The sequence below is a fragment of the Astatotilapia calliptera genome, chromosome 6, assembly GCF_964374335.1.
Source record: "Astatotilapia calliptera chromosome 6, fAstCal68.1, whole genome shotgun sequence".
In the NCBI taxonomy this organism is placed as follows: Eukaryota; Metazoa; Chordata; class Actinopteri; order Cichliformes; family Cichlidae; genus Astatotilapia; species Astatotilapia calliptera.
The window spans coordinates 3570488-3589893 of record NC_137427.1 but is presented as its reverse complement, the minus strand read 5'-3'; the positions used below and the strand labels follow the sequence as shown (position 1 = coordinate 3589893).

General features: G+C 41.9%; 2 protein-coding genes and 1 long non-coding RNA gene across 25 annotated transcripts in view; 2 read left to right on the top strand and 1 right to left on the bottom strand.

Annotated features, from left to right (window-relative positions):
* Window positions 1-4165, top strand: part of rims1b (regulating synaptic membrane exocytosis 1b) — a 94452-nt gene extending 90287 nt beyond the window's left edge. For 19 of the 20 annotated variants that reach the window (XM_080302648.1, XM_080302644.1, XM_080302651.1 and 16 more), the window contains 3 exons: window positions 1041-1142; window positions 1331-1470; window positions 1588-4165. In XM_080302648.1, coding sequence (XP_080158774.1) covers window positions 1041-1142; window positions 1331-1470; window positions 1588-1806 — 461 coding nt within the window. In that variant the 3' untranslated portion in view covers window positions 1807-4165. The remainder of the gene's footprint in view (window positions 1-1040; window positions 1143-1330; window positions 1471-1587) is intronic. The other variant, XM_080302652.1, reaches the window with a different exon arrangement.
* Window positions 4166-9616: 5451 nt separating this feature from the next.
* LOC145429360 (uncharacterized) lies at window positions 9617-12146 on the bottom strand. The gene is made up of 2 exons (XR_013909588.1): window positions 10966-12146; window positions 9617-10671 (listed from the first exon to the last, which is right to left on the bottom strand). It is a non-coding gene; the product is annotated as an uncharacterized LOC145429360 (long non-coding RNA).
* A 226-nt stretch (window positions 12147-12372) lies between these two features.
* The window catches only part of kcnq5b (potassium voltage-gated channel, KQT-like subfamily, member 5b), a 127796-nt gene continuing 120762 nt past the window's right edge, over window positions 12373-19406 (top strand). For 2 of the 4 annotated variants that reach the window (XM_026169698.2, XM_026169697.2), the window contains exon 1: window positions 12380-13076. In XM_026169698.2, the coding sequence (XP_026025483.1) occupies window positions 12736-13076 (341 nt within the window). In that variant the 5' untranslated portion in view covers window positions 12380-12735. Of the gene's footprint in view, window positions 13077-19406 lie in introns of all 4 variants that reach the window. The other 2 variants (XM_080302632.1, XM_080302631.1) reach the window with 2 other exon arrangements.

Genomic DNA, 19406 nt, shown 5'->3' with positions numbered 1-19406 from the left:
AGGCCACATAGCCTTGAGAAATTCAGGGAAAATCTCATTCGCCCCATTCACTGTGTCCACTGCAGAAGGTCTGTCAGTGGGGCTGAGAAGATCCTTGATGTATTCCTCACACCACCAAACTATGTCCTGAGTTGAGGTCAGCAGCGTTGCATCCCTGCTATAAAAAGTGTTTGCAGGGAGCTGTCCACGCCACTCGAGTCACCTGACGATTTGCCGGACTTCCTTCAAGGTCGACTAAAAGTCCTGCTCAATGGCCTCGCTGAGCTCCTCCCATACCTGAGTTTTTTGGTACTGCAAGAGCTGCAATCCACTTGGCCTGTTGGTACCTGTCAGCTGCCTCTGCTCACCATGCTTGATAGAATCCCTCCCACTGCTTGATGGCTCCTTTAACCTCTGCTGTTCATCTGATTCAGGGATTACCGCCACACTAGGGTCCGCTTTCCACAGAATGCTGTTAAAGTTTTGCTCAAAGTGAGAGCTGAAGAGCTTGACACTCTGGCCTTTGCCAAGTTCACCCTCACTGTCCAACATCTTCCATTGCCACCTGATGCAACTCACCAACAGGTGGTGAAGTGCAAAAATGAATCACTGACCTGCGACGCAGGGTGTCCTGGTGCCACGTGGACTTTTGGACACCCTCATGCTTGAACATCGTGTTCAATTTGGAGAAACTGCGGTGCAGCCAGTCCCTCCCATTCACACTCCTCTAGATCATTCTGTCATTGCCCATGTGAGCATTTAAGTCCTCCAGTAGGACAATGCAGCAATGTTCAGCACATGAGTGCACACGACAATCAGGACATAGGGAGGGAGAAAGAGAGACTGTTTTCATGTTCTTATAACTATTAATTTTATATTTTTATTGTTTCTTATGATTATTTGTACTTAATCTTGTTCTTTTTTATTGTTATTGTTGATGATGATCAATTTAATTGTGCCAGGCTGAGAGTGTTACCTATGCATTAAGTCTGCGCTCCTGTCGGTAGTAGATGTTGGTGTTGAGCTCTTTGTTTTCTTATTTTTTGTGCTGTGTTTTTTAGGTGATATCCAGATCGGTATGATGGAGAAAAAGGGTCAGCTGGAGGTGGAGGTGATCAGAGCACGAGGACTTGTACAGAAGCCAGGATCCAAATCTCTCCCTGGTAAGCGCCCAACCTGACTGAAGCCGCCACAGACCAACTAATCCCTCCATCACTCACACACATGTTATTATAATCCAGTATATACACTCGACTCAAGCTCACCTGTTCTTTGCGTTCGTACAACCAGCCCTGAGAGCCGATAGTGTTCCCACTAATGGCTTTTTTTATTGCTCTGTTTCTGCCGTCAGCTCCATATGTCAAAGTCTATCTGCTGAATAATGGAGCGTACGTAGCCAAAAAGAAAACCAAGATTGCACGGAAAACACTTGACCCACTGTACCAGCAAGCACTGCTATTTGAGGAGAGCCCGCAGGGGAAAGTGTTACAGGTGAGCAGGAGATTTATTTCCCTTCATCACAAAGTTAAATGCTTCCCCCCCTCCTACTTCATGCTGACGGAAATCGAGCAGAGCAACATGACAACGTGAAATTATTTTTTCCTTCAGGTGATTGTATGGGGAGACTATGGCCGCATGGACCATAAAAGCTTCATGGGAGTTGCACAAATCTTATTGGAGGAGCTGGACTTATCAAGCACAGTCATCGGTTGGTACAAGCTGTTCCCACCATCCTCTCTGGTGGATCCGACACTCGCCTCCCTGACGCGACGAGCTTCTCAGTCGTCTCTCGACAGCTCGTCCGGACCGCCCGGGGTCCGATCTTAGTGGACAAACAGCTCTACACCACCGAGAAAAAACTAAAACTAAAACTCGGAGAGAAATGAAATACTAACGGCAGAAATGTAGAACAACAACAATCAGAAACACGAGAAAGCTTTGTTGAAATCTGACAATCACTCCTGCCGCGGTTAATTTTGTCTGTCGTAGGGAGCGTCGCATTTCAGTGTTTCATGTCCATTCGAGGAAAAGTCTCTGTGTTTTCTCTGTGTGTGCTGAAGAAGCCGTGCAGCAGCTGTCTAGACAGTACCAGAGAATCCAAACGAAGCAGGGTGGCTTTTAACCGAATCAACAATAGCAAAGAAATGTATGTAAAGCATCGGAATGTATGGACTCGAGACAAGAGGTAATCACCCTCCGCTCCTGCAGGCGGCGCTGCGCTCCCTGCAGTGGCCTCCTCCAGAACCCCAACAGACTGCTGGTATTCCCGTCCCCGCCGTGTGTGGGGGACGGGGTGCTCAGTCTGGAAGCACAGGGCCTTCTTCTGGTGCCTAGACCTCGGAGCCGCATTACTGGTCCCCCCCTCTCTGTGGAAAGATCCTCTTTTCAATATGTTTACCATGGCTGCTCTGAAGCCGCACCGTTTCAGCGTGTTTGCTTTGTTGTTCATTTCTTTCCCTTCGTTACTACTGGCACAAGATGTTTTTAAAAATGCTCATGATAATGTTGTCAGTCTGGTGTGTGCATGGAGAGTAAAAATAAAATACAAGAGATTAAAAAAAAAAAGAAGCTATTAAATGTCTGCAAGTGTAATGCAGGAAGAGGGCGGGGAACAGGTTAGATTTTTACATGTGAGATTAGCGTTGTTTTGCTGGCAAGCGTGCAGGCCAGTCGTCTTTGTATAGTTGTATATTAGGCCTCCCAGGAGGTTGACCAATAAGTAAAATTTATGTCACTTTGAAATATCACAAGGGTACAATGTCAATGTAAAAAAAAGAAAACGTAAATCTTTGTTCACCTATGTGAGAGCGAGACAGGGGCGTCTAATTTTTCACATTTTTTGGGAGGCACATTCCCTCCCTCCCGGCATGTTAAAGGTTTTTATCCAATCTTTAGTTCAACATTTTTTTCTTTTTAAATTTAAACACAAGCACAAGAGCTTGATTTTTTTACAACAAAAAGTTTAACGTTTTGAAGAAAAAAATAATAATACATAGCTAAAAAAATCAAAAACAAAAAAAAGGACAAAAAGCAGCAATCCTCCCGTCACCGGTTCTCTTCATCGTTTCGTCTCGACGTTCGGAGGCAAACAGAACAACAAATATTGTCACAGTTTTTTCCTCGTGCATCTCGGTGAATGTGGGCCAATCAGATCGATCCGTCGGGACGCCAACGCTCATCCTCCGTCCGGCCTGCAGGCTCCTCCCACCCGGAGGGGGGAGGGGCAGCATGACTTTGGAACCCGTTCCAAGCTGCATGCACATTTTTGTAAACAAACAAACAAACAAAAAAAATCTAGATACGCGTGTTAGCTCCACATACTGTAGGGCCGCTTGTATGTTGCATGCAGTTGTACAGTTTGCTCGTACTTGAATATTAAAGAGATAAAACCAAGAAACTGAAGCCATTCCCATTACGCAAAGACATCCAAATCCACTGCAGTCCAGTCCACGTCCTTCAGTCCGGTGCTGAATGTCTCTCAAACCGAATCCCAAGATTACATTGATGTCTCTGGAAGATGTACTGTACTGTACTGAGCAGACCTCGCAGCCCCTCTTACTGTTATTCCACATCATAGTATACCTCCGAGGGGCTGGGACGATGTATGAATAAATATGTACAAATCAGATCTATGAAAATATGAATTATGTTTCAACATAATGATTTCAGACGACACGGAGAATAAACTCAGATGCACAGAAAGTCGCACCCTGTAAATACTCAGCACTATGCCCGGGGTTTTCATTTGGTTCACTGAGAAAAGGGGCCAAGTCTTATAATAAGGAGCGATTAGTACTTTAGGTGACGAGGGGACCGTGCTGTGGGACGGCGATGGGTCTGAAAGTCCTCGTCTGAACACTTCTCTGTGCTTCGAACTCGGCGTCTGTGCCCGGCCCGCCATGCTCAGTCCCGCCTCACTCCAGATTTCTTTTCATTGTCCAGTGAAGCTGTTTTTTTCCTTATTTATTTAGGGTTTTTTTCCTTGTCAGTATTAACAGGAGAAAAAATTGCTGATTGTTTACAACTTCTGTGTTCCACTGAAACAAGAAAATCAGAAAAAAGTAAAGCATTCACTGCAACATTTCTTGTTTGTATAACAGATGTGGCTCAAATGATGTGTATGTTTTATATATAAAAAAATTTCATTTTTATGATTTACAAATAAAAAAGAATGTGTGGAAAAAAATACCAATGTTTTCCTTGATTGTTTCTCATGCTTATTTTTTAATTTTCTGATTTGACATGATGTCAAAAGGCCAGGGTGCCTTGTTTGTGGGAAAGCTAATATTTATTCTCAGTCTGTGCATCTCTGAGCAGAGCAGCATTATTTTAGAGAGAGGGCCATCACTGTTCCCACCGTAGTAAATTTATTACAGTTCATAAAAACATATTTCAAGTGTTTTCATCAGTTCTAGATACAATATAAAAGAACAACATGTGCTTTTCCCCCTTTTATTCAGTTGAGAAGGTGATGAGCTATCTGCTAACGCTAGCTAGTTTGGTTAGCAAATGCTAACCAACTCTATGGGTCTATTGCTGGACATACCCGCTAATTAGTGCTATGTACAGTAGCATGCACAACAAAATTCTAGACTTTTATGCGCCGTGGCCATCGTACTAACTTGTCTGTGCAGATAACAGCTTAGGAATCTAAACAGTAGTCAGACCATACTAGTAGCTCTTACAGCAATCAACATGGCCTACATGTCCAGTTCGGTGAGCTCAGTTAGCTGAGGTTAATCCTAGCAGACAGTTAGTGTCCTATCTGTTACTCAGACAAACACGTGGCTAATAAAGTTTAAACAGGTGAGTAATAGTAATATTACTTAATAATTATTAATATAGTAATATTTATACCTAAACAGTTCTCATTAAGGAATAAATTGATCAAGGAGTGGAAAATAATTTGTGTAGCAAGCAGTAAGCATGATAATTTTTGCTCTAAAGTTGGCTATTTCAACAAGGGAGTCTATGGAGAGTGACTCACTTTAGAAGTCAGTCTTGAGTGGCCACAAGAGAAACTGCAGTTTTTATCAATATGTGTTGCACTGATTATGTCGTCCTTATTTCCTTTTTTTTGTTATTTCATGCTTTTGTTTGGGTCAAGAAGGGCATCCAATATAAAGTCTGCCAAATCAAACATGCGCTGGTAACCAGTGTGATGACGTCTTCTGGAAAGGGAGCAGCAACTATTTAAAAAGCGCTATAACCTCAAACGACCAAGATATTTTAGCAAATAAAATACAGTTTGTGACCACATGATATACCAGAAAGATTTTCTAAAAGGTTCTTATGTAATGAGTTTTCAGTCTTTTTTTAATGCAAAAATCCCTAAAGTTGTGATGTTATTTAACCAGGTACTTAGTCTGGATGGCTTTACCTTGGCCTCGAGTGATCCTGTGAGGAACACCGGCGTAATTTCAGACCAAGATATGTTCTTCAGCACACACAGTATAGACATACATGTAAGGCTGCTTTCCTTCACCTAAGTGGTATTTTTCTAATTCAATACACCATTTCAATTCAATTCAGTTTTATTTATACAGCACCAAATCACAACAACAGCCGCCTCAAGGTGCTTTATATTGTAAGATAGACCCTAAAATAATACATACAGATAAAAACCCAACAATCCTATGACCTTCTATGAGCAAACACCTTGGCAACAGTGGGAAGGAAAAACTCCCTTTGAACAGGAAGAAACCTCCGGTAGAACCAGGCTCAGGGAGGGGCAGGGCCATCTGCCGTGACCGGTTGGGTTGAGAGAAGGAAGGCGGGACAAAAGACATGCTGTGAATAAAATTTTAACAATGAAATGTTGTTGTTGTACAGTGGAACCTGTAAACAGACGGCTTCTGCAAAGTAAAGTCTCAAAGACCAGAGATGAGAGAACGGAGGACAATTTTAGGTTCTTAAGTGCTCTGTTTGTGAATAAAGTCACATGACAACCATGTGGTACTACATACAACACCATCACAGTCTTGCCACTGCGATCCATCTAACCAAAAAGGATCTGCTGTTTCTTATACAACACAGAGCTTGGGAGATTTATGCTCCACTTGTTGTTAAGTAACCACAGGATCCCCCAAAAACAACATCTGCAGGCAATCTACACTGACCCGCCCACCACCCTTGCCCTGGCAGCCGGGCCCCCAGGCTCCCTCTGTGCTGCAGCATCAGGGGTCATAACCTGCCTGTATAAAACATGGACACAGACCATCGTGGAAAAGACACATGTAGATCACACATGTCAGAGGCCACTATAAAATTTCCATGCTGCTCCCAGGAATAAGATTAATCTATCTAATAAAGTCAAAGGTCATGCATTGGTGGAAAAGAAACCATGAGTTCACGTGGAATACAAACATTTCAAACTTAACTTTTAAAACTCTGGTTACAATTTCTTAATAAGAATGATTGGATTGAAGAGGTTAGGATTTTAAGATGGTGCGCTTTTGACAGTGATTTTTTACCTAATGAATTAGACGTAAGATATAAAAAATGGTCTGGACAAGGTTTAACGGCATATTGTATGTTTTACGATAAGGGAATTCTTAGGGACTTCCAATCAATAAAAGATCAATACCAGTTAAGTAAAACGGACTTTTTTAGGTTCTTACAAATTAGGCATCATCTATATAATTTTATACCTAAGAGAACAGATCTTTTTTCTTTACCTGTTCTGAGTATATTTGTCAAGGCTTATCAGGCTGACACAGGCCTTAAGGTGATTTCAAGACTGTACAAGGGTATACAAGAGGTTAAGAAGTGGAATACTACCTACATCAAAAAAAAAATGGGAAAATGAAACAAATATAGCAATATCAGATAACATTTGGTATGAGCAGTGCGCTTTTCAGTGGAGAATTTCTAGTTCTAATACATGGAGATGTTACGGTTGGAAGAGTATCTGTAGGTTTTTTATTACCCCTGCACAAAGTAAACATTATTTTAATCACTCTAATTGCTGGAGAAATTGTGGGGCCCAAGGAGTAAAACATTTTCATCTGTTCTGGTCTTGCCCAAGGATCAACATTTTTTGGGTATTGATCCACTCTGAGTTGCAGATTATTTTTGGTATGCAGCTTCCCTTTAATTGGGACGAACTTTTGTTTGGATATTTATACTCAGTAAATGTAGATAAAATGTCTAAGCAGTTGTATGGTATCCTGAGTTTGGCCGCCCGTAAAATTATTACCAAGAAATGGCTTAGTGTGAAAATTCCATCACTGGGTGATTGGCATGAGACTGTACATGGGATGTTTAAAATGGAAAGAATTACCTTCATTAAAAGACTCCAGTTTGATATATTTAGTGAAATTTGGGGTAAATGGAAACACTACATCCGGTTAAGGAGACCCGATCTTGTTTGAATCTCTGTAACTATATATGCCACATTTCTGAATCGTTATGTGTTTATATGTATATGTTAGTATGTATGAGACTACAAGTGAACACATATGTAAGTAGGTATGTGTATGTATGCTTAAGAATATGGGTGTGTGAGTGAATATGTGTGTGCGAGTACATACACACTAGAGGGTACACCCGTCTGTTTTTCTTATTTTTATTTATTTATTTATTTTTATTATTTACGTCTGTTCTTGATTATATGTTTATTTTGGATTATTTGTGTTTATATAGGTTGTTTAATAAAAAGAGAATAACAAAAAAAACATGGACACAGACCATCGTGGAAAAGACACATGTAGATCACACATGTCAGAGGCCACTATAAAATTTCCATGCTGCTCCCAGGAATAAGATTAATCTATCTAATAAAATCAAAGGTCATGCATTGGTGGAAAAGAAACCATGAGTTCACGTGGAATACAAACATTTCAAACTTAACTTTTAATATCATCCATGAAGACGGGCTTCCCAAGTAAAATATTAAACAAACAAAACCTTTGGGAAAAGAAAGGCTCATGTGAGCCGAGCGATGCCGGGAAAAACAGTCTGAGAGTCTGTCGGCATGAGGTTCAGGACCCAGAAACCATCTCACATGATGAGATGACGTGAGACCAGTGATAGTTTGGGTTGTAAGTTTACCACTGCTTTCCCTCCAGCAAAACATGTTACAACTTATTTCTTCTCAAGTGGGATTAAAAAGGGTGCAGATTTTTATAAAAGAGAACACCAGCATAAAAGGATTATCCATTTCCAGCCTCGTATTTTTATTCTTGGACTCTATCAGAGTAGCTGTGTATGACCCACAGTTCAAAACAATGCTAATTTATCTCATTCTGGGTCTTGTTTCAGTGCCACACTTCATCCTCTGTCTGAAACAAGTTGTTAAAAGCCATCTTTCACTGCGCCTCCTAAAAGGAATTACAGCAGGGGGGTGGGGCTTTTGTGCTCACAGCAGAGTACTTTTACAATAATGTACTTCCTCTGAAATAGTCCATAAATAAATACATTTTGATGGAAGGGTTGAGACAATTGTTTTTTATTGTCCAAAAATACCTTTCTGTGAGTTTTAGGGACATCATACCACCATAAAGCAATTTGTAGCTTCTGCCATTTTTATTTGAGGCATGAAGCGAGCAGCAGCTGAAATTTTATAGCTGCAGCGTTTTCAGTCACCACAGTCGCCTGCTCCTCTGCATGCATGGAGATACAGAAACACACATTAGCAGAATGCTAGTGTCTAATAAACTGTGGGATTTCTTTTTGTCCTGTTCAACACTCAGCTAGAGCGGAAGTTAGTTCCTATACAATGGGGTTAACAGGAAGTAGATTGGCTCTCCTCACAGCCAGAGATTTCCTAGAGCCAGAGATCAGTAATGACCAGATGAGGCACATTCACTCTCCAAATGTTTAGAGCAGTCTGAAGAATGCTCGGTGTTGCTCAAACCTATATATAGGTTTGAGCTATATATAGGTCTATACAGTCTATATATAGGTATATATATATATACCTAAATATAGACTGACCTCGTTATTTCAATTCAATTCAGTTTTATTTATACAGCACCAACATCACAACAACACCTCAAGGCGCTTTATATTGTAAGGTAGACCCTACAATAATACACAAAGAGAAAAACCTAACAATCATATGACTCCTTATCTGCAAGAACTTTGGTGACAACGGGAAGGAAAAACGACCTTTTAACAGGAAGAAACCTCCAGCAAAACCAGGCTTAGGGAGGGGCGGGGCCGACAGGATATTTGGAACTTTGGATCTGTTTAATATAATCATCCACTATCATAATATATATGACAGGAAAAGGAAGGAAACATCACCTTTAAAAATAACTATTAAAGTGAAATCTAATGGAAATACTCTGTTGCTGCTTGTATGGCTGGTTTGACCTCCTGGTTCAGGAGCCAATGAGCAGACAATGGAAGGACATCAGGAAGCAGTACACACCTGAGTAATTTGGGCCTCTCTCTATTTAAGTGGCTTCACTGGAAACAATAGTTTTGCATTTACTTGTGATTGCGTGGGTTTTTAGGCTGTGTGCTCTCATACTGATCTTTTAAGGTGACATGTTTCTGGTTTTGAGCCTACAAACGTGCATTTTCTCATCTTTAATCTTAGATTATGACCCTCCTAACACTAGTCCTTTCCTCTCTAAACTTTCTAGGTGCTTTCTTACTGCACAGTCTGACCATGTTAGGGTTTTGTCTGTTTCCAGCACTTCATTTTAGAGCTCACACGGCTATAATCAGGGTTTTGGAGTCATGTGAAATTGTCATACAATCTTTCCTTTGAGGGGTAGTTTGAGCCAGCCAGTTACACTGAGGTGTAACTGAACGTGGTTACACAGGTGTTACATTTGGCTTAAGTTATATTTCTGTTAACAAAATGGGAAAAAGTAAATCTGAAATGTACTCTTTTTTTAAAATTGATTTACAGTAGAGCATTTTTATTGCTTTGTTCAAACTGTGGCTGATGTAATACTCATACTTCTATCCAATCATGGGTCCAAAATATGCTGCAATATTCTTTAGATTTTGGCTTTGAAGTTGGAATTTAAAAATAAATGAATAAATAATTGTGGAGGAGGACTCTACTCATGTTTCCTATCACTGGTGGTCGGTACATTTCAGATCAACACATTTCATACAGAAACTGAGCTGCTATTAGGAAGCTCTGGAAATGAGTCACATAAACATAGTAATCAAGACATAGGATGAGTAATGAAAAAAGCTAAATGATGATGGGTTTTCATTATGACTGTGGTCAAAACCAGTAAAAGGCTCAAAACAAAGGTCTTTATTCAACTTTTTAATGCAACATTTAATTAAAAAAAATCACCTATCAGTTAAAACTAAACATTTCAGACTTTAAAAACATTGAGCCCTTAATTAAATTGGTTGTTCTAATTTAAACCAGTTTATATATGCCCACCCTTTGGGGTTTTTGTGCCAGGAAACAGGAAGATGGGAACGGTAAGCTGAAACTCATCTGAGCAAACAGCTTCATGCGAATTTTATTTTTAAATGTCAAACTGAATGAGAACCAGAATCATTTGCAGCTCAAAATGAAGCCGTTTTCAGTGCCGCTTGTTTCATAATGCTTCATAATCATCATTCCCAGGACTGCACTCTTCTGATGTTGTGTCTGGAATCTGCTGGTGCCACTCTTCCATCACTGAGAAAGACTGCCCGATGCACCAGTAGATGGAGTAGTTTTGTAGGAATACAGAGCAGAGTTGAGCTCTGAGGGTTATAAAGCAGCTCCTGCAGAATCAATGGATCAAAAACAGCAGAAGATGCACTTTGGTGCTCCCTGACCTTCTTAAATTGTGATGGGACTGACGCCTACCACTGGCACACACACACTCACACCTCATTCATATTGAGAAATTTCATTCAATTCAATTTTATTGACACAGCACCAAATCACAACAACACTCGCATCAAGGCGCTTTATATGGTAGGGTAGACCTTAGAATAATACATACAGAGAGAAACCCAACAATCATATGACCCCCCATGAGCAAGAACTTTGGCGACAGTGGGAGGAAAAATTACCTTTTAACAGGAAGAAACCTCCAGCAGAACCAGGCTCAGGGAGAGAACAACGTGGGAGACGGTCGCATCTGCTGCAACTGGTTGGGGTGACAGAGGAAGACAGAACAAAAGACATGCTGTGGAAGAGAGTCAGAGATTAACAACATTAACAACTAATGATTCAATGCAGAGAGGTGTAAAGAAGAATTACTGTTTGCATCATGGGAATCCCCCGGCAGCCTACAGCTATTGCAGCATAACTAAGGGGGGATTTGGGAGTCACCTGATTCAGCCCTAACTATATGCTTTAGCAAAAAAGAAAGTTTTAAGCCTAATCTTATCATTAGAGATAGTGTCTGTCTTCCAAATCCAAACTGGAAGCTGGTTCCACAGAAGAGGGGCCTGAAAACTGAAGGCTCTGCCTCCCATTCTACTTTTAAATACTCTAGGAACAACAAGTAAGCTTGCAGTGCCAGAGCGAAGTGCTCTAATGGGGTGATACAGTAAGATAGGGCTTGATTATTCTTGTATGTGAGGAGCAAGATTTTGAATTCAAGTCTGGATTTAACAGGGAGCCAATAAATGGAAACCAATATAGGAGAAATATGCTCCCCCTTTCTATTCCCCGTTTCTCTCCTCTGTTTCCTGAGGGGGGGCCTCTTCTTGGACTCACGGTGGGGCCAGCTTATAAGAATATTCAGCCTGTGTGACTGTGAACAGAAGAGGAAGTTCACACACGAGGCGTAACTGACATGACATTTTCTAACCAAAGCAGTGTTCAGCGTGGCTGCAGTGACACAAAGGAAACAACAGGCCGGGTTGATTCCATTCAGCCTCAGGACCCCCGCAGTTTAGAATCGTCTCTGAGTTTATGTCGGGCTGTTATGTCAGTGCAGCACCGAGACAGATACACAACAGACGGCGTGACAGGTTCAAAATGCACTTCGGCCGAGAAATTATGCGTCTCTGGTGCCACGTGGTTGCGGTGACAGCAGGACAGCAGATGACAGAGCAGCTTTGAAAAGAAAAGGGTGACACTCAAAGGCTTTTACTGTGCCAGTGTGATCAGAGTGATCAGACAAACCATAAAAACGTGTAATAAAGAATAAAGAATCGTAATACTTTCTGCAGATGTTCACTGCGCCTTCCTCTGCGGTTACTTTTCCAGCACAGAAAGTGGAAAATTCTGCAGAACCCGTGTTACCTGATAGACTTTTAAAAAACCAACAACCGGGTGTAATTTTGAACTTCTTCAGGAAATCGAATTACACGAGGAGCGACGGTTCCTCATTTGCATGTCTGCTGTCCTGGCGCGCGAAGACAAAACAACTCAGAGTGGACGCTTCTTTCTTTAAACAGCATGTAAAAGTGAGACACAATCGCCACAGCGACGACAAAGTGTGATAAAGATAAAACCGTCGCGCGAGGGCAGCTCTGATGCGCCTGTGCACGTGGACGCAGAGGCGTGCGTGGAAGCAACAGGCGGTGAAGCGAGAGACGTCTCTCCTCGTGACATCTGTAACTTGTGATTTTGGTGCGAGCCAGCACAGGACACGCGGCGTGGATACCTTCACGCGCGGGAGCCGTTGTGTAAACGCGGAGCGAGAAAGAGGGCGGTCAGAGGAGTGACGGCACACGGTGCGCCGCGCGCTGCTCTCACTCCCAGCTCGGCTTCTGGTGGGGTGCCCGTCGCACGTGCAGTTTGTTGTTCGTGCACGGCGGGACTACCGGCGTCGGGAGACGCATGCTTGAAAAGACCTGCGCTCACTTGACGCCCGCTTTGGTGATGCCATGCCCCGGAACCACAGCGGAGACGAAGGCGGCACCGGGCTCTGGATGAGGACCTCACCGGGGCACCGTACCGAAGGCTACGGCTTGAAGGATGTGGAGTCCGGCGGAAAGATGATGAACAACGCAGGAGACGGCTTGCTGTCGGCCCCCGGCGCCGCAGGTGCTGCCGGGTCCGACAACGCGAGGGGGAAGCAGGGAGCCCGGCTCAGCCTGCTGGGGAAGCCACTCTTATACAGCACCCAGAGCGGCCGGAGAAACGTGCGCTACCGGCGGCTTCAGAACTACCTGTACAACGTGCTGGAAAGACCGAGAGCCTGGGCGTTCATCTACCACGCGTTTGTGTAAGTTCACGTTATGATATGCGTACGGAGTTGTGTGATGCGAGGATGCACACCTGTTGATGGTCCCTGCGGGAGGGTTTGCAGTTAGAAAGCTTGATTCAGTTTGGGGCACTTTTGATATGTGATGGCTGACATGCGCCAGATTCACAGCTTTTGCACATGAAGCAGCTTCAGTGTGAGACTAACAGGTCACTTTTGCGTTTATGAGTTTCATGTGTGCTGTTAAACCCGGATCTCAGGGTCCCGGCGGTTAGGACATCTTCAGCCGTGCTGTGCGCCTTTCTTCGCTTCTCAACCAGCTGTATTTAATTTCCCGCGTGCGATTGTTTGTTGTTGTGGCGTGATAACTGTTCCTGAGAGGGAGGAAGGAAGTCGAGACACATGCTGACTGCAAAGCACCATTTTTTTTCTTTGGTGTGTGTGTTGTGTGTACACTAAGGGGAGGGGTTGCAAAGGGAGGACAGAAGCTGTTTACACACAACGCAAACAGCTCAAGTGTTCACTTTTCTTTCTGAGTCATCATTAAAGCTACTCTTTCAAACTGCATTCTTCATGAGCACATAGGATTTTCCCCTTGGTGTCGTGTGTAGGCTGTGGTCTGCGGTGGCACCTTTCATGTCGCATTCTTTTAAAAGAAATTACACTCGCTGACTGAAAACGGTTTTAAAATTTCCTAGACAGTGAAATCGAAATTTCATGTGTCGTGCGCGGTGATGGAAGGCAGAAATGGAAATCGGATCCTTTTCTCATTGCAGAGTTGGTCCTGTTAATAAATACTGTTCAGTTACAATACAGCAGCATGTTGGTTAAAGAGGACGCATTCTGCTCATTTCCAGCATCATGTTCTTGTTCCGAGGCTCAACTGGAGGTTCACATGATTCCCAGTTCAAAAAACCCAACTTATCTTTTGTTTAACTTTGCTTTTTCAGCTCCTCTCTGTTCAGCATATGCTGATCTATTGATGTGAAACTTTGGCCATATTTAATATGAGCATCCAGCACTGTAACTGTATACATGTGACAAAAAACAAGAAAAGAGGGAAATGACATCAGGAAAGACGTTTTAAGTGGCGTATAGAGATGAAGCTCAACTGAAAATTTAAACCAAAAAAACAGATTTCCCATAATATTTATGAAGACAGGTCTGACACATCTGTAACTAAATGAGTTACAGATGTGCCTGAATGACATTTTTGGGTTTTATATATTTAAGTGTGTCTCTATCTTTTCATTTGATGTGCTGCCTCCTTTCACAGTGCTGCATGAATTAGCTGCCATTGTACTGGAGGAGCAAACAAAGAAGCTGTTGGCCTTGGACTCGTATGATCGACTGCGTGTGATGTTTATAACCACCTAACTAGTTGTAGAAAACATTCGGATATATGTTTTTAAAACCTCTGATTAGTCCAGTTCAGTTTTACTTAGAGCTGGTTCACAAAACCAGTCATCTCAAGGTGCTTTACTCTGTAAGGTAAAGCTCTTAATACCTAATACTAGAGAAAACCACAATGATCAGATAAGGAGATGAGCAGCGCTTGGAGGCTGTGGGGAAGAAGATCTCCATTTTAACAGGATGACGCTTCCAGCAGAACCAGGGTTAGGGAGGAGCAGCCATCTTCTCCATTTGATTGGCTTTTCTTTGTGTAGCTTTTTGGCAGTGCAGAGGTTAGAAGGATATGAGATTTGAACCACTGAGGCTATGGAGATGGACATGTGCACAGTCCAACAAAGACATTGCATCCGTCTTATCCACACGTCGAATACTGACTGGCTGAAGAGTTGGTTTGAACAGAAAAGGTAAAGACGACTGAGCCCACCACCAGGAGGCAGAACTGTGGAAAAAATGGAACAGCATTAAATTAACAAGAATGCTTATATTACAAGCTGTTCCACACATTTTTGACACTGCACCCTGGTGACTGTGTGCAGATACAATATGGGTTATTTGGCCTGCAAAGATCTGCCTTCTGACATGGAGTCGGCTGCACGTAAAAAATTAACATTACCAAAACTTTAAGATTGAGCCCACAGAAGCATGTTGCTGTAACTGCATGTCTGTCTTTAGTTCACAGTGAACAGAAGCTCAGTTCCCTGGAAAAGCCTCCATATCTCTGCTGGCAACAATGCAAGTTATGCTCTTTTAACACAGGAATTGTCTTGTGGAAATAAAGGTACAGAGGTCTTTGTTTCCACCCAGTAAAGTTGTCTCAGCATCACCTTTTCATTTTGATGCAAATCGAGCTAGCTGCAAGTTGAGCAGTTTTTCAGCTGTCCATTTAGTGCAGCTCGCACACGGTGAAAGAATCACTCTGCAGACCACAGCTACAACTAGGGCCAAATTTAATTAAAAACCAAAATTGGTCAAAATTTGCAAAGGGCTGGATTTGGTGTGAACCTTGATTTTTGACACGGGGTTTGAATTATCATGCTTGTAGCTGGCTAACTAATGGGACAATAAGTTTTCTCAGTTTCTACAAAAGCTGTTTCTGAGCCACTGGCTCGTCTCACTCCGTACAAGTCTTGCTTCTTTTCCGTGGAGCAGCATCTGCTCCCTGCAGTGTTGGGTTAAAATTGGATAGTACAATCATCAACCAAAAGCTACAATAGCAGCTCTGTGTTACCTCAAAGATAAGCACTGTTAAGGCAGTTTGATGTTTACTAAAGTAGAATTCGACATAGAGACATGGATGGATTTACTAACCCCTGCAAGTGATTCCAGCTGATTTTCAACACTATATTTCTAAGCTTTAAATGTTTCTGTGACCTTTACTCCAACAAACCCTCCCATTCAGATTTGTTTGTATATTAACTAAAAGGCCTAAATTCAATGATTTGCTACAACCAAAATAGAGAATCTAGTGTTTGTGACCAGTCAGGGGTGTGGGTTTGTTTTACAGCCTTTCATGTAAACTGCGTCATGGGCAACATTTTTTTTTTTTTCCAGGAACCAGAATTTTGATTTTTTTTTTCTAAAATCCAGATTTGAAACTTTTGAATTACACTTGCTCTATATTTATTTTTAGCATGAACGTGCCATCGCTTCAGCCCCAGTACTTTGAGCCATCCAGCTTTATGCTGACCTTCCGTATTCCCCTTTATTGGAGCCATAGCTTAGACGTACACCAGTCGATATGCTTTAGTTTGCTGTTTTAGTTAAAAGCTTGACTGAAAACTGCTAATTTACATATTTTATGAAAGTGAGTTAGTCACATACGCCCACAGGGATCTTCAGACTCCTCACATCGGCGCTCTAAAACATTAGGAACGCATGGTCGGGTGGCCTGGAAGTTACTGAATGCTTTTCTTTCATTCCTGCGGCATCAAGCTTGAACTGGAGATGTGGGAGGAGGAGTGAACTCTCACTCGGCCCTTTGCTGTCTCTCCTGTACTGTGATGAATGGAGCTGTGATGGTTAGTGGCCTTGAAGTTATACTGGTCTGCTTATAGGACAGTTGTTGAAGCCGAGTGTGTCACCGTCACAGTTGTTATCTTTGAAATAAGATGACATCCATGTCCATATGATGTCAGACCTAACTGTGGTTCACCATTAAAAGCACTGCAAGCGTATTAATCAATCTTTCTTTAAATCACAACTCAGTAATCGGAGCACTCACTGGCTGGTGTGTAGGGGAGAGTTGGCTCAATGGACAGGAAAACCTGAAATTAACTGAAATTGAAAGAAGCAGCAAGGTGATATTTTGCTTTGGGGTCCATTTCACATTCTCATAATCCAATTATTCGGTGAAACCGGTGGTTTAAATGTGTTTTAGTAACCCAATAAGTACCTAATTTGCAAAGAAAAGCCTTGCATGTTGGGCACCCTCAGAAGAAGGTGGTTAGTTTAAATGCAGGTTTTGCACACGGTGTACCCGATACACAAATGGTAGCACTGTGGGTTAGCTTGGTAATATTGTAAGAGTTTGATAATAAAGAGGTGATTTCTATCATGTAAGCAACAACCAGGTAATGGTCACGAGTATTATCTGAGTATTGTGTACTTGGGGCTGAACAGTTGGAAAACATTTAACGTGCCTTTTTCTGCTCATTTACCCCCATATTCCTTCTTCAACTCTGCTAGAATAGATTTGCATGGTTCACATTTCAAAGTCCTCACCTGCCTTAAAGTGGACCTTGCTGCTGCCTTTAGTTCATCCCCTGTCTGAACTAAGCCATTTAAGCTCCTCCCCTTTGAAAGGAAGGGTCCGTTTTAGCAGGCATTCATCTGATTGGCTGCCGTTCATACACACGAGATTAGAATGAAAGGTGGGTGTGGTTTCTGTGCTCACATGCTTGCCATGATCATTAAGGGATATCCCCCTCTCTGACGTCAGAGTCAAGAATAGAAACAAAACTGTCTGAAACTGAGCATTTTGGGGCAGGAGAAAAAAAGTTATAGTACAATGTTAGGAATGAAAGTCCCAGTATGCTGTTAATAATGTGAAAGCAATGAGGTACTATCGATAATTGTATTATAGGTTAGCGTTAGACTAACATCATCAGAAACATGAAATAAAGTGATAACATAATCTAATCTTGGAATAAGTTCCAAGTATTATCCATTCATGGTTATTCTGAAATATAACCATGGCTGAAAAATTCTTTGTTTCTATTAAAATTCATTCCGGTCGTAGATTAAACCAAACGTTTGTGTGGAAACCCTTTGGTTGGGTTTCTGCGAACTAATCACCAGACATGCAGACATGTTCACATGATACTCGACACCAGAATGGTCCCTGAGGCAAGCAGCAAATTTGCATAATCTCAGTTAAGAACAGGGTGTTTTTCCCGCCTGCTGTGCTGCTTTGTGATGTGAAATAAAAAGACAACCAAGACAGACATATATATTGTTAAACTCCAGTACAAGCTTATTTTTAAAGGTGTCTGGTTTTTAATTTTCTTATGCAAGAAGCATAATTATTGTAATCATGAATGAAAGGCTCTCGGTAAGAAGGACTCAGCGCAGTTCGAAGGGTCACGTGATATCTGAATATGAAAAACTTTTTATTGTTAAAAATGTTATGTAACATTATGCAGGACTTTAAGGACGTTATCTTGTCTGCTGCTTCGCTAAATATTTTTGTAGCTTTGCATTGCTGACATCACAGCTGAGATGTGCTTGCTCTCCACGAACCACCTGCAAAACACTCCTATAGCTTTTATCACTGGGGAGCAGGAGAGCTATGATCACGGAGGTTGGCAGAATGCTGCGATATGGAGGGAAAAGCTGAATTTATGTTGTGTTACAGAGTAAAAACAAACACAAAAAGATAATAGATAATGTCTGTTTTTAAAGGTTCTCTGTGAGACTGTAACGTGGACATGTGCTTCAGTAATAGACTGTATGTAAAAGACGGACCCTACTGCATTTTGAAGCCTTGTTGGAATGTTTTTGTTGCCAGAGGGGTCATATTTGGATGTGACAGTGATGTGCTATGTAGCCAGCTAACTCTGGAAAGCCTTGTTGAAACCTGCAAAAACTGTAAGAGTGAAACACACAGTCAGATACTTGCTAATTAGTGTAACTACTTAATTAGTTGGTGTAACTAAGTAACATCCATTTTCTTGACAGTTAACCCTCTGTACTCCATAATGGCTTCAGATGGATTCTACTATTATTGGAAAAAAAACCATTTCTGTACACTGGATATTTTAAAGTATTCTATTAACACCAACACTTCAGGAATTTAAAAAAAAAACTTATAAGTTTCAGTTAAATATTTTTGCAATATCTTACATTTTTACTCCTGAGTCACCTCAACGCTCTGGCCGTTCGTCTGTAGTAAGTCTAGGATGTCAGTCTGTTTACCTCAGCTGTCAAAATGCCGGGTGTGAGGCATTCGTGCGTATTTACTCTGGAGGGTGTAAAACTAGTGAAAGGAGTCTGATACGAGTCAATAATTCAGCGAAGCACATTGGACATTCAGGCCTAACATTAGCTGGCATAGCGTTAGCTCGCGACTAGCTGTTGCTGTTGCTATAGCCAGCTTGTCTTGAGCTGTACTCAGATAGGACGGCTGCATGTTGTAATTTTAGAGCCTGAACTTGATTTCAGGAGATGAGGCTTCAGGTGAGGAGGAAGAGATCTGCGTTTGTCTCCTGACCTCTCACTCACTCTTCCTGTTGCCTGCTAATAGTCTCCTAATAGGAAGCATGCATGTCTGATTGTTGCATCAGACATACTCTCTCCCTCTCTCTTTACATTATAATAGGAAGCACCTTGAGATGACTGTTGTGAATTTTTGCTATTTGAATAAAATTTTAATGAGTTAATTTGAGCATTTACAGTTCTGACTCTCACTGGTCTTCACTGTTTTAGCATCTGTTCTGTTTG